A 15664-nucleotide genomic window follows, 5' to 3' on the forward strand; every position below is an offset into this window, starting at 1 on the left:
TAATTTAATATCCTATTTCGCTTCCTTGATTCACACTCCTACACTCTCTGCATTAGAAAAAGGTCTTGCAAAGATGCAAATTACATCCAGCTGCTTTGCTTTGATCCTACAATCTCCCTTATGTGTTTTGCCCAGCGCTTCCTCCTCTTGTTTTTCCAAACCACGTGACTGGACATCAAAGCATTCATTTGTGAGCTCTAACCTGAAAAAGCAAAACTGTGCACAAAGAGAGAGTTTTCCTCCACACCTCAACATTTGGGAAGAGCACTTGGGGACCTCCCAAAAAAAAAAAGAGAACACAAACATTCATTTGTTCTTTCTCCAGCTTAAATTCGTATTTTTGTGTGTGAAGAGAGAAGAGGCAGCTTTCAAGATTTCATAGGCTTCAGCGATGGCTGAACATTCTGGCCAAATCTTAGAAATCAGCTCTTAAGAAATATTATGAATTCTTACCTTTGAACTAAGCCATGATTTTTTTTTAATCACAGGAATGTGAATAAGGTACATATATATATCACTAAACCATAAACAAACCACAGTGGTTATCTCTATACAGGAACTAAGCCAGATCCGAAATAAGCCAGCAGTGAGTGGTTTACAAGTGATGGAGGACCTGCTTTTAATGATAAGGTGAAATCTGAACACTTTGCCTCTAAGCAATGTTTCATCTTTTTCTCAGAGTTGTAAAAGAACATTGTTAGTAGCTGAAGCATCTCTTTTAACAGAGCAACTATGTTGTTGAGTAGTTTGGACTTTTTCGATCGCTGGGTGCATAAATATTTATTTTTGGAAAAGATTCGGTGCTCCACCTTGTGGTCTGAAGCTCTACACATATACAAGATGTATGTGGGTAGACATAGGCTCCCAAAGTTATTCTAGCAGTTCATTATCAGTGGTGGGATTCAAATATGTGAACAACTGGTTCTCTGTGTGGATGCCGCTTCCGTAAGTCCATGCTGAGCCTGGGCAACAAAAAATTAGCTACCGGTTCTGCCAAACTGGTGCAAACTGGCTGAACCCCACCACTGCCCATTATTAGGTACATGGTGCACACAGAGAGCAATAGGTCCTTTGATATTCTCCGGCAGTGGTGATTCCAACACACCTGAAGGATTCCAGATCGGGGGGGGGGGGAGCCGTTTCATAAAATAAATGTAAATAAACTGATTGGAGTCTGATGTTCTTCCCTGTTTCTTCTTCACATATATATGTACTGTTGTGAAACAGTGTTGTATTTAAAGTGAGAAACTTCAATCCCAGATCAGCATCAGTAGACAAGGCATACTGTAAATGACGTCTTCAAGGAAACAATTCCTGAGTTAAAGAGTTACTAAGATTGTCCCTTTGTGTAACTAGATATCTAGAAATAGATCCCATTGAACAGAACATGACTTCTTAATTAAGAATAATTGGTTTTCACTGAACCTGACTCTGTAGTTGTGGTCTGATACACACACACACACATAAAGACACACATACATACACATAAATATATGACACACATACACACACACACAAAGACACATACATACACACACACATAAAGTCACACACATACATACATACATACATACATACATACATACATACATACATACATACATATCTGTGGCTGGGTATGGGTGTGTGAGTGCAGACCTCAACTAAATGAGAGTCAGGTTCAGTGAAAGCAAACAATATCCATCCATTAGATCCCAATTAAATAATAGAAGATTCACCAGATGTTGTGCAATTGGCAAAACATCAGAAACAAATCCGGTTGTATCAACAGCTAACACCAGGTGATCTCTACAACAGGGGTCCCCAACCCCTGGTCCGTGGACCAGTACTGGGCCACGGCATGTCAGCAACTGGTCTGCACAAATAAGCAAAGACCATCCACAGGATGCAGGCAGCACACAAAACCACGCACTCTCTGGTCCAAGGAAAAACCTCTCTCCACGGAACCGGTCCCTGGTGCCCAAAAGGTTGGGGACCTCTGCTCTATAGTTCTAAAGCTGCCATCAAACTTTTGAGAACACAAATGTCTTTTTTTGGCACACACACACACACTCACACACACACAAAACCTGCATTTTTTTTAGGTTTACTTTCAAAGTTTGCCCAGTTAATTGGTCAACGTGCCTCTACATTTTGCAAAGTTTTCAGCGCTAGCTACCAATTTCTCAAATCTGTGTTCCGCTTCATTTGCGATCAATGTTCCTTATTACCTATGTTCAGTTATCATCAGGCAACTAAGCCATCCAGGCACCATAAAATAGAAAGCCTGCCTAATCTTCTCTGTTTGCCAAACTCTCTGGTCCACCAACAGAGAGCAGGTGCACAACAAGGCCTACAGATGGTGTCCCTCCAGGTAGCTTGTGGACGAGAGCCTGTCAACAGGAGGTTCAATCTTCTAGGGCAGCGACTCCCAGCCTTTTCTATACCCCGCACCCCTAGAATGCTTCTGATATATTCTCGCACCCCTTACAAAAGTTCAAAATAATGGCAATGAATTATGCATACACACTATAATTTTGAAAACCCAACTTTTCGCACCCCCTGGAATATCGTCTCGCACCTCCAGGGGGTTCAAGCACTTCTGGTTGGGAACCCCTGCTCTAGAGTTTGGCCCTATCTCTACCTGTGGTTTTCCAAAGACTTTCCCATCTTTGTCTTCAATCGCGAGACTGCAGCTCTCATCCATCTCCAGACCATTTCTGGAACCCCCTTAAGAGACCACAAAGAGGTTCCAAAGTCCACGTGTCTCTTCCAGCTGGCATGATTTCAGTAGAACTTTAAAACTGCATCACTGTTCATCTCACCTATCTTGGAGGCGAGGTCACATGACTTGGCGTCAATGTGATCAGAAGGTGGACCTATCTGAGTGAATCTATCTATCTATCTATCTATCTAACTACCTTTTGTTCTCTTTCTCTCTCAATCTTTTGCTGTCTTTTCTTTCTCTCAATCTTTTGCTCTCTTTCTCTTTCTGTCTTTCTTTATCTCTCTTTCCCTTTCTCTCTCTCTTTTCCTCTCAATCTTTTGCTGTCTCTCTCTCTTTCTCTTAAACTTTTGCTGTGTTTTTCTTTCTTTCTCTCAATTTTTCTCTCTCTCTCAATTTCTGTCTCTCTCTGTCTCTCTGTTTCTCTGTCTCTCCTTTCTCTCCCTCTCTGTCTGCCTTTTGCTGTGTTTTTTCCCCTCTCTCTCAATCTTTTGAGCTCTCGCTCTCTCTCTCTCTCTCTCTCTCTCTTTCTCCCTCTCAATCTTTTGCTCTCTCTCTCCCTCCCTCCCTCCCTCCCCTCTCTCTCTGATTTGACAAGCTTCTACCTCCTTCTGTTTTGGTGTCTTCCTATTTGCTCCTTTACTTCAACTTATTTTAACTTGGGATGTATCCGTATGTAGAATGGCAAGACCAACCCAGAAAATCCTAGGCAGAACCTGAAAGTCAAACCAACTCTGGTTTTCCTGCAGAACCTGGATTGGAGAATGGCCTCCCCACTTGCTGGGGACACCTAAAAGGTCTGGTTGCAAAGCCGGATGAGACAACCCATCAGCTTGTCCATCAACAGTGGCACCTCTAGAAATCCCGACCAGACCATTGGGCCATTGTGACTCAGAACAGATGCCAAAGAAGGAAAGTCAGATTTAGCAATAGGGACATCGCTCTTTATACCAATTGTTCATTCTGGAACAATTCAAGGAGGAGCTAACCACAGGCAAAGTCCTTAGGAGGGACAAACCTATGGAGAGGGGCCAGGCTTAACGTGAGTGTACATGAGAACACAGGAAGGAACATCAGAAGTTGTATGACCAAACACCAGTCCATTTAGTCTGTATTTTCTACATCGATAAATAAAATGTACTAAAACTCCAGGATTTCAGAAGGAAGTTTTTCATAGTTCTCTTTGGAGAACGTGGGTTTTTCTGGAGCCACTGTGGTGAACTAAATCCCTCAATCTTCTACTACAGCTGTAGTAACTAGCAAAATCCAGTTTCTTCTTAACCAAAGGACCATTCCAAGTTTTTTTTTCCAATACCAGTCTTTATTTTCCAAATGGTTGTGCACCTGAAAACAAAAAAACTGATTGCTGTATAACCTTGAACTGGGGAAGGTGTGTGTGTGTGTGTGTGTGTGTGTGTGTGTGTGTGTGTGTGTGTGTGTGTGTGTGTTCATTGCTGGAGCCCAACTTCCCCAACCCAGCAATTTCCAACCAACCCCAAATTTCTATCCAGGCTGGCTGGAAAACTTGAGAATTGCAACTGGATGGTGCAAGATGGACATTGTTCTAACTCATTTTCTGGAGCAATTATGCTGAGGGTGGCCCCAAAGAACCTTGAGCTTTCTTAAAAGAGGACTACAATGTTCTCTGCACAGGCGAGAGAAGAAGGGAAGTGTCTTTAAACAGAGTCTACAACGCTTACCACAGTGACAAAATTCATGCCAGATTACAATATGGAAGCAGTTAGGATCACAATCCTCCCTCTGCTTCCCTTCTAGGACATAGCTACTTTTGAACACAGTTCAACACTTCAGGGCAAACAAGCAGAGACAAACGTGGTTGCTTCTGTTGCCACCGAAGTAGAAGACCACTGAAAATCTGGACTGTACAAAAAAAAAAGCAAAACAATACAAAAAGTGCACCAGGAGACCTGGAAGGGGGAGAGAAGCGCCTGAGTGACCATTATTGGAGCTTCTATGCTCAGTAGCAGTCTATCACCATCTCTGCATGCGTTTCAAGAGGAGTTTAGCTGGCCAGAGCCGGAAGTGTACAAAGTTGCCTTTGATCTGAGCTTTGCTTTGAGGTTTGCAAAAGAAGCTGGGAAGGGAATCAGAAATAAAGTCTAGCTGAGCTTTTAAACTTGTCCTGGTTATGAGGCAAGTTATGAGTTTAGAGCTGTAGCGATCTAAATAATGAAATCCTTGTGGATTTCTGTTCTTGGAAGCAAAGTTCCTTCAAACCAGGGTGCCATCTCTGGATCTTCAGCCCAGCTCTCCAGAGGAGAGAAGTCACAAATGGAAACTATAACTTTGTCCAAAGCCTTCTAGTTGCATATCCCTCCCAAGGAGAGTGGGATCTGACCCCCCCAGGTGTGCCAAACACACCCATACGCACCCGTCTTCCTAAACCAAGAACACCAAGGGCCAAAGGGAAGCCGGATGGCCGTCTTCCCTTATTCTTCCTTCCGTCTTCCCCATTGAGGTGGAGATGATGGGATGTACTGACAGGTTTGGGGGTGGGGAAGGCAGCCGATCCAGGTCTCCCCCCCCCACCCCTCGCTGACTGAACTCGGGTGTCTTCTGACTTACCTCCTCCGTTTTTGTAGCAGAGGTAAGGGAAGCGCCAGACGTTGGCCAGGTCCACCGAGAAACCCACCACGGAGAGCAGAAAGTCGATCTTCTTCCCCCAAGTCTCGCGCTCCTGCAGCGGGGCGCCGGCGGAGCTGTAGCCGGGACCGGCGTGGTCCAGGAGGTGGCTGCTGGTGTATTGCACCCCGTTCTGCTCCTTCACCAGAAGGAGCTCCACGTCTTTCTTGGCGGGAGGCGACGGCGGCGGCGGCGGCAGAGTAGAAGGCGACCCGGCCGAGCTGCGCTCCTCCGGCTGGACCAGGGGCTTAATCATCTTCACTCTGGAGGTGCGACGGGGGTGGGGAAAAAAGAAAGCAACTCAGCGGAGAAGATCGGCTAGGCAGGCAGGCAGGCAGGCGAGCGAACCAGGAGGCGCAGGAACCGCTGCGCCGGACACCCTCTCCAAGAGCGCGGCGCAAAGACGCGCCGCCAAAGGGAGGAGGGCGCAGGGCCAGCAGAAGCTTCGGGCCGGAGAAGCGCCCGCCCCGCAGGTCCGCCCCCCCCAGACCACCACCCGACCCCGAGAGGGGGCTTCCCGGGGGGCTTTCCAGGTCGGTCACTTCTTTCTCCCCAAAATCAAGAGCCGAGGCGGAGCTGACCCCCTTCTTCTGCTCTTCTCCTCTTAGCCGAGACAGAGGGTCCTTCAGACTTGGGGAGACGGAGTCGCGACGGCGCTATCCAGGTCTAACACACACACACACACACGCACACACACACACACACACACACACACACATACACCGTTGCTCCAATCTCAACAGCGGACTCCCTTCGCCCCCGGGTCCGAAGGGGGCAAGCGTGGCGGGTTCTACGCGGCGCCCACCCGTCGCTGCGGCTCTATGTCTTCATGGCACTTAAAACTTCGGCGCGCGGGATCGGGCAGCTGCTAGCTAGGACGCGGCTTTCCAAAGAGATCCCAAAGAGATTTCTTTTCGAAGAGCTCCCGCAGGAGAAACCCTGGGCCGGCTCTCGGAAGTCCAAGATTATTTCCTGGATCCTGAATGGGCCCTTTCCACTTATATATAGACAACCGAGGAAGTGCGCCAACAGGGGCAGCGAAGCGGTTCTGATTTTAAAAGTTTCAGAATCCGAATCAAAGCCAAACTTTTGGCAAAGCAACTCGAGTTGGTAAATTCTCCAGGGCTGCAGGAGGTGGGCAAACGCGGGATTTCACTTTCAATGGGAGGCTGGTGTGCCCAAATTGCTACAATCCGATTCATAATCTAGAATTTAGGTGTGGCTTTAAGCCACCTGGAATTAATTCTGCCAGCCTGCCAGGTATGTTGGTGCTGTTCCTTTATCTCCTAGGCAGAATCTGTCTTGCAGAAATTCACAGAGTGCCTACATTTGCAATTGTATAATGAAATAATTTCCCAATCTGAGCTGTAAACTATCATTCACATGTTTTCTATATATACAAGTTAGAAAACCATACAAGAACAGAACCCAAATAGCTCCAGATTCACCTGGATCAAGGGGCAAGAAACAGTGAAACCAACTTTACTGATAATATTTTTTTAAAAAAGTGTATTCCTGCATTCTTTAAAGTCAGTGTAGCCATTAGATTTGTCTTTCTTTCTTTCTTTCTTTCTTTCTTTCTTTCTTTCTTTCTTTCTTTCTTTCTTTCTTTCTTTCTTTCTTTCTTTCTACCATCAGGCTTAATGATGGATGCAAAACGTTTTTCCCACTAAAATTGTTTTTTAAACCTAAAGGTTATCTCAACAGGATCAATTTTTGCCTTACCGGACAATTACTATGATCAACACTCAAGCATCACATCACTCCAGGGCTTGGTGTGAATCTTTTCATTATATATCTATAGATATAGATATATAGATATAGCTTTTGGAGTGATCAGAATGTGGTTTAGGATGTTACCCAGGTTTCACTTTCAAATAAACTAATCTGAATTTCATTCTCTTTTCTTTCCGGTGAATCAGTTGGGGACAGGCTGGCTAAGGTGTCTTTAGTAACTGTACACACACACACACACACACACAGGTGTGCAATCCAGAAATGCCTAAGAGACTAAAACAAGCTGCAAACCCTCGTGGAAAATTACGACTAAGGTCATTTTTATAGAAACGTTGGCAGTCCGGCTGGCTGTGAGCTGAAAACTGTTTATCAATTGCTCACACCTGTGTGTGCAAACACACACGGAAACACCCAACCACGGTCTGTGGTTTCGGCCACCCTCTGATCTCTTCCGCCTGTTCTTACTGAGCACTTTCTTGGTGGCATCGCCAACAAGATCCCAACCTGATCCCAACCTCACTTACCTTTCCTGAGGACACCAAAGAGAAATCTTTAACAAAGACTCACCGTTAGTCTGTTCCACTTTTTTCAGGAGATGCTAGAGAATTGGTCCATTCCCCCAGTTGGAGATGGGGGGAGGCAGAAAGCACAAGGATGCTCCAAGGAGTCCTTCCTGAAAGGTCTTCTTCTTCTTCTTCTTCCTCAGGACCAGGAAGAGACTGTAGGCAAGGCACCGGAGGAGCGTTTTAAACCTCTCTCCATGATTGAATTACTGGATTGATAAAGCTTCACAGATGTTCTGCCCTGCAGCAAAGCTTCTTCCAAAGTAGGTTTTAGCCTTGAGCAGCTGATTCTCTTCTCTGCTTCTCCTGAAGGCCGGTACATCCGATTTTCAAGGCATGGGAAGAAGAAAGAAGGGAAAAAAAAAAGAACTTGGCTTCTAGACTTCTTGAATTCTTCCCTTGGTTTCTTTTGGTTAGGAGTGAATCTCTCTGCTTTGTTTTCCCCTGAGCTTCTGGGTGGGAGAACACAGCAGGCTGGTAAATGTAATATCAGCTGCCCCCTGAAGGTACAAAAAAAAAAAAAAGGTCCTCAATTGGATTTGCTCTCACCCACCCACCCCCCAAAGCAGGCTTAATCTTGAATCTGTCAGGACCACATTGCCCCTAATCGGGTTTGACAAGAGTTTCATTTGTTGGCTTATTTACTTATTTACATTTAGGGGCAGAGATTTAAAGAGCGACCAACTTCAACCAACTCTGGGCACTTTTCCCAAGAAAAAGCCAGGAGAATAAAATAAAGTAAATAACACATGCTATGCATTCCGTCTGGGGGGTTGGGGTTTGGGGAAAAAAGGGGGAAAAGAATCATACAGAAAAGGAGAAAAATTTGTGCCCAATCTGCTAGGCGGCCTGAGAGAAGATCTGGGTCTTTAGTGACTTTCTAAGTATCTTTATGGGGGGACCCTTTGTTATTGTTTTTTTAATTAAATGTTGTTTGTTGCTTCTTGTGAAATGGGTAGCCATATAAATGGGATGGATGGATGGATGGATGGATGGATGGACGGATAGACGGACAGACAGATAAGAGAGAGAGATAATACATGGATGATGGGGAGCGAGGTAGATAGAAAGGAGAGAAAGATAATAGATGAATGGATGGATGGATGGATGGATGGACTGATAGATAATAGATAATACATGAATGATGGATGATAGATGGATGAAGGTAGGTAGGTAGGTAGGTAGGTAGATAGATAGATAGATAGATAGATAGATAGATAGATAGATAGATAGATAGATAGATAGATAGATAGATAGATATAGAAGAGAGAGAGAGAAGAGAGAGATGATGGATGGATGGATGGATGGATGGATGGATGGATGCATGGATGGATGCATGGATGGATGGATGCATGGATGGATGGATGCATGGATGGATGGAAGATAATAGATGAATGATGGATGATAGATAGATAGATAGATAGATAGATAGATAGATAGATAGATAGATAGATAGATAGATAGATAGATAGATAGAAGAAAGAGAGAATAGAGAGATGATGGATGTGACACCAATCATGAATGGCCAGAAGTTGGAAGCCCTGATGGATGCTGAGTGATCCTATACGTTAATTAAGGAGTACTGTAAACAAAGCATGACATGAACCGAGGCTCAGTCTCTAAAGCTCTGACATAATGCTCACTCTTGGAAAGTGGAAACTCTCCTGAAACTTAGAGCACTTTTGTGGGAGAACAACTTTCACAAGACACCAGCAGCACCTTCTGTTACACCCCCTGCTTCACACTCAGTATTGAAAATGGAGGTGGGCCCACCTAATTGGTGCCATCTAGCATCGCCCACCAAGTCATCTTGCTTTACTAGAGGGACAATGCTAGAGGTTGTAAAGCTTCCTGAACAGCAAATCAACCTGGGTGACTCTCAGTGGTGTCAATGATTTATATTCCATTTACATGTATAGAATGGGAACAAGGAGCTTTTTTCTTTTTCCAAAACTTAATATAACTGCTCAAGGCTATTGCAATTATTCTTAGCACATTTTTCACACCGTTTCAAGGTTGACCACAATTTGGATGTGGATCATTATGATTCATCTTCAACTGCTTAGGAGGGATCGACAACTTAATACTGTACAAAGAGTACACAGTTACGAGAGGGAAAATGGAGAGACCTTAAACTCTTGGCCAACTACAACTCCCTTGTTTTTTGATCGTCCTACACCACGGGTCGGCAACCCGCGGCTCCGGAGCCGCATGCGGCTCTTTCAGCCGTCTCCTGCGGCTCCCTGTCCTCAGCCACCATTTGCAGTCCGGGGAAAAAAAAGTAGGACTAAAAAAATTCAACCAATCAATTCAAACTTCTCACGAAGTTTGAATTGATTGGTTGAACTTCTTTGGTTTGTGGGACTGCCCACAAACCTCTTTCCTTCTTTGGACTGCACGTGGTGGCAGCGGAGGAAGAGCCAGAAGGATTGCTGGAAAGGCGGCAGAACCTGGGTAAGGAGCTAGTCTAGGGATGCCTCTTCCCTGCCCGGTGGGTCTCCCCTCGCCCTGCTCTGCTGCCGCCTCTGCCTCTGTTAGTTGGAGGGGGGTCGCCTTGGTCTCGGTAGCTTCCCCACTCCGCCCGCGCCTTTCGGCCGTCTCGTGAGTCGAAAGATTCCCCCGCGGCGCCTGCCCAGCCCTTTCCCCACCTGCTGCGTGGCGCCTCTTGGCTGTCCTCCCGCTGCCGCCGCTGCCGCAGGGCTCTCCACCACCCTGCCCCACCGGTGGCGCCTTCCTCGGCCCGGGCAGCNTTTGCCGTCCTCCCCTTGCCGCCGCTGCCGCGGGGCTCTCCACTGCTCGGCCCCATCGGTGGCGCCTTCCTCAGCCCGGGCAGCTGCGCCCCTTCACCGCCCGGCCCCACCTCGGCCCGGGCAGCCACGGCCCTTTGCCGTCCTCCGCTTGCCGCCGCTGCCGCGGGGCTCTCCACCACCCTGCCCCACCGGTGGTGCCTTCCTCAGCTTGGGCAGCTGTTCCCCTTCGCCGCCCGGCCCCACCTCAGCCCGGGCAGCTGCGGCCCTTTGCCGTCCTCCTGCTGCCGCGGGGCTCTCTACCACCTGGCCCCATCTGGGCCCGGGTGGCTGCGGGCCTTCACTGTCCTGCCGCCGCTGCCGTGGGGCTCTCCACCGCCTGGCCCGACCTCGGCCCCATTGGTGGCGCATGGCCGGGGGGGAAGACAGCTCTGGAGGGAGGCAGCCACGCAGCCAGAAGCCGGCGGTCCCAGTCCGTCCCTCTTTCCCCGGCCGCAGGAGAAGGGGAGGTGCAGGCTCTCCACTCGATTGGGCAAACGTCCGCAACCCAGTTCCGCACCCCGACGACCAACTGGACCGGCTTTCGCTGCTTTTTTGCAAATGAACGCAAAAAGTTTCGGGGTTTTGCTCACCTGCCTGCCCAGGTGGAGAGCCTGTGCTTCTCCTGCAGCCGGGGAAAGAGGGCCGGCCCCAAGCCTGTCCTGGAGGACTTTTTAGGCCCCGGATACCCCCCACCCCCTCAGCCCAGGGCCAGGCACTGCAGCTCCGCAGCAGGAGGGAACCCTCCGGACCTTCGGTTTTCTCGGCTTGCCAATGAGGCTTGCAAACTCGGCTCCTGCCAGGGAAGCTCCTTCCCCAGAGCCTGTCCCAAAAGGTGCTGCTTCCCTGGCAGGAGCTGAGTTTGCAAGCCTCGTTGGCAAGCCGAGAAAACCGAAGGTCCGGAGGGTTCCTGGGCTGACGGTCGAGGGGGGTGGGGGGTATCCGGGGCCTAAAAAGTCCTCCAGGACAGGCTCTGTTGAATAATAATAATAATAATAATAATAATAATAATAATAATAATAATAATAATAATAATAATAATAATAATAATAATAATAATAATAATAATAATAATAAAAAATCACAGGCATTGAGGAGTTTTAAATATTCAAACTAAGAAATCAGACTCCGTGAAATCAGCGAGACTTCCCCCGCGTGGTATGCACAACGTTGCCCCTCAACACTCACTGAAGCCACTGAGCAAATGAGGGAGTCCGTGGTTGGCAACATTACAAGCCGATGCTGAGGCTTCAAGTCAGTTGCGCCCGTTTAAACCACACATAACTGCCGCTCAAGATCAGCTCCTTAAGAAGCTGAGAATTCTCCTAAAAATCGGTTAAATTTAAAACATTTAAAACCGATAACTAAGCATTCTACGGGTGGGAGGATCCCTCGCGCTCGGCTGTTAACCGACTCTTTTGTGGGAGGGGTCGCGCAGGGACCGTTGATTGGGTGAAGCGAGCGGGGGCGATTCCATGGGAGAGAAGAGTCGGGGCATTATCTCCACGGTTACGGGGGAACACCAATCACAGCGGAGCTTTCATCTCGTGCTGTTGCATTAATTTACCATATTTTTACCTCGCTTTTTGGCCAGTGCACTCAATTTAGAATCAAGCCCCCGTTACGTGTGTGCGCATGCGCGCGCATGCGCATGTGCGCATTTTGCGGCTCCCAGGTTTTTTTTTTTGTGAGGGAAACGGGTCCAAGTGGCTCTTTCACCGTTTTAGGTTGCCGACCCCTGTCCTACACCAATGCTTCTCCTCAAGAACATGTTGGTGATGAAACCCCTGGAAGCCTTCACAGAACCACCCCAAAACTCAACCACAACCATTTCCACAGTCTGCAATATGCCTTTGTGTTTTCCAAAGGCATATTGCAGACTTTCCAAGGGCGGGATATAAATGTAATAAAATAAATAAATAAATAAATAAAATAAAATAAATCTCTACAACGTGCTGTCTCTTTACTCAGACAAATGAGGTTGAAACGATTGAAAACACTTCCATAATTTTGGATGCTCAAAGGCTGAAAGACCAAATAAAATCCCAACAGGGAAACAGATCCAAGAAATCATTTTAATCTAACAAGACCTGCTGCATTGCTCTGCAAACATTAAATGCCAGGGGTGATAAAGTCAACTAGCTTTTGGCTAGAAAGGTAGCAGCTGTTTAAACACTAATTCTTAAGAAGTAGAAGAAGCTTTAAAATAAATGAGACCCCCTCCATTTGATACAAATAGCACATGATAAGAAATGATGTTCCTTTGGGGTGGAATTTTTACCATTTGTGCCAAAACAAAAACCAGGATGGATGGATGGATGGATGGATGGATGGATGGATGGATGGATGGATAGATAGATAGATAGATAGATAGATAGATAGATAGATAGATAGATAGATAGATAGATAGATAGATAGATAGATAGATAGATAGATAGATAGATAGATAGATAGATAGATAGATAGATAGATAGATAGATAGATAGAAGAAAGAGAATAGAGAGATGATGGATGGATGGAGGGATGGATGGATGGATGGATAGATGGAAGATAATAGATGAATGATGGATATAGACGGAAGATAGATAGACAGACAGACAGACAGACAGACAGACAGACAGACAGATAGATAGGAGAAAGAGAATAGAGAGATGATGGATGGATGGATGGATGGATGGATGGATGGAAGATAATAGATGAATGATGGATGATAGATGGAAGATAGATAGGTAGGTAGGTAGGTAGGTAGGTAGATAATTATTTAACTCCTTTAATTTATGCATTTGGAGCAGAACTGAGATCAGTGCTAAGAAATATGGACTTCCTTGCAAACATCTACAGTGGACTATGAGATATGCAAAACTCTGGAGATTTGGACTGAAACTTCACTGAATTTCCAAATCAAACTGACTTTCTGAATTGAATCAGAAAGTTAAGCACTAAGTTTGTCCTATTTATAATGCTTGAACATATGTTAACAATGGGAACAAAACATGAAAGTTGGGCACTTGGCTTTTTCCTGAATTAGAGGGAGGGTGGAAATACAGGGCTAACAAATTGCAGAGAATCGAAGTTATTTGAAAAAAAAAAGAGTGCGATTTGGCTGCGAGTGATGAATTTTACCCTCCTCTATCAAGGATTGGTGCAGAGATTGTTTCCTGCAAAAAACATCAACAGAAGGGATCTATTAAGGCATGACATCAAGTTTTGTAAGATGGGGGAAGATGGCTTATTTTCAGCCCAATTTCTTTGGCATAACTTTTCTTTCTTAAAAGAAGTTGGTGTCGTTTTGTAAAAAAGACGTGCCTAATGGAAAACATGGCCCTTGGCTGACAAAGATGTTTGTGGTATGAGGATCTTTGCTGTCATCCATATTTTGACTCTTGGATAAGTTCTTGATGAAAGAACGGGAGAGACTCAGAATGCTGCATAGCTTCCTTGAATTTCCTACGGTCTATTTTTTTCCCCCAACTCAACGTGCACATTTTGCACCATGAACCCTTCATCCATCAAACTGAGACGATTTATCATTTTCTCTTCCTTGATCCTTCTCTTTAAAGCAGGATTGAATTGTTTCTCCTGCATTTTTGAAACTGCTCTTCCACTCCCTGGAAATAAAATGATTTTTTTTTATATTTTTTATTTTTGCTCTTGTTATTTTGTCAGTGTGTGGTTTCTCTCTCTGGTGCTCAGCTTCTTGAGGATCCTTGGTGTTCTATCATTCATGACATTTCAAAGAAAAGCTTCAGTGAGGTTTTCAGGTCAGCCCAGGAACCAGAAAGAGCCGTTTGGCTCTGTGCAAAGTGAGGGAGAAGTTGGCAATGGACGAATATCAGCTTTTTCCATCACTTGGAGTAGAAAAGTAGGGACCAAACAGTAAATTTGGTTCTTCACAAATTGACATTCAGAAGAAGACATTGTAAAGAAGTTTTCCTAACTTGGCAACTTTAAGATGTGTAGATTTCAGCTCTCAAAATGTTGGCTGGGAATCCTACGAGATGAAGTCATCTTAAAGTTGCCATGTTTTAAAAATATTGCTTTAGGAGTTCCAAGAGTAGGTTCCTCTATAAAGAAGTCTGTTTCATAGAAAAAGGAAGGAAGGAAGGAAGGAAGGAAGGAAGGAAGGAAGGAAGGAAGGAAGGAAGGAAGGAAGGAAGGAAGGAAGGAAGGAAGGAAGGAAGGAAGATTCTTCCTTGGGGATTTGAAAGTCTTTGGCTGTTGAACAACAAAAATCAATATGAAAGAATCAAGTTATTATTGCAAAATACAGAGTTGGAACAAAGTCAAGCTGAACAGTTTAAGATGGGAGCGAGAGTAGATAGGAAAGCAATTTCATGTTTGTGATTCTGTGGTTGTGTGTCTCCGTGATGGAATCAAGGCAACAAGAAGGATGATTGATTGGGTAGTAAAGTTCTGGATGAAAGTGAAAAGACCGCCGTGGAAGAAATCTCTTCTTGGGCCAAGGGCCATACTCCATTGGGATCCTTTATTGGGGTCTCCATGCCAGTCATGGGTGGAGATGAAGCAACAGGGGAATAGAGGCAGAGCCAAAGGCAGGTGAGATCACCTATTCCTTCTCCTCTTTGACATCTCTAGCTTCTGATCTTTTCCATGTCATTTTTTTCTGAAACGGAAGGCACCTTTGCTGTTTCCACTGGTCTGAACTCCATCCTTGCTTTCAAAGTTGAGTTGAAGATGAGATGCTGCCCACCTTTAAAACTAAACACAGAACAAATTGTTGCATTTTGCTTTTTGTTTTTTATGCTCTTCTCCTCAACTGTAGCCATGCCAGTCATATCTGTCTCCTGGAGAGCAGCAAGTAAGTTGTTTCTTCTCAGGTTGATTGAATTAAGCCCATCAAGGCTGAGAAAGAAGCTGGAAATTCACCATCCAAGGTTATGATGAGTAAGCCATTTGTCAACTCGGGCTAGGACCAATATTTTAATAACATTTGATTATTTCTGAACAGACGTCTTGACTCTCCTTGATGATCGGTGGGGGCTGTGGCCAAATGAAGGGAGTGCAATTGAATTAGAGAGTTGAGATGCTTTATAGGATTCAGGTGGACAACTGTGTCCTTAGGGCTGATGGGGAACCAAGATACTACCCTTTTGGGAAATACACAGAGGACTGAGGAGTAGTACAACTGAGCCAAAGAAATCTTGGTTTATGTTAGATTAAGGTGGATGGATGATCAGAAAAAGAGTCAGCAGGAAAAGTCATTGCAAATG

At 45.5% G+C, this 15664-nt stretch overlaps 1 protein-coding gene across 1 annotated transcript in view; it reads right to left on the reverse strand.

Moving 5' to 3' along the window:
* Window positions 1–14944, reverse strand: part of LOC107287657 (sodium-dependent noradrenaline transporter-like) — a 43979-nt gene extending 29035 nt beyond the window's left edge. The window contains exons 1-3 of the mRNA XM_015816188.2: window positions 14906–14944; window positions 9863–9934; window positions 5291–5603 (exon numbers count right to left, since the gene is read on the reverse strand). Of these exons, the coding sequence (XP_015671674.2) occupies window positions 5291–5603; window positions 9863–9934; window positions 14906–14944 (424 nt within the window). The remainder of the gene's footprint in view (window positions 1–5290; window positions 5604–9862; window positions 9935–14905) is intronic.
* Window positions 14945–15664: the final 720 nt, after the last annotated feature.

This window comes from Protobothrops mucrosquamatus, unplaced genomic scaffold, assembly GCF_001527695.2.
Source record: "Protobothrops mucrosquamatus isolate PMUCROS unplaced genomic scaffold, P.Mucros_1.0 scaffold_111, whole genome shotgun sequence".
NCBI lineage: Eukaryota > Metazoa > Chordata > Lepidosauria > Squamata > Viperidae > Protobothrops > Protobothrops mucrosquamatus.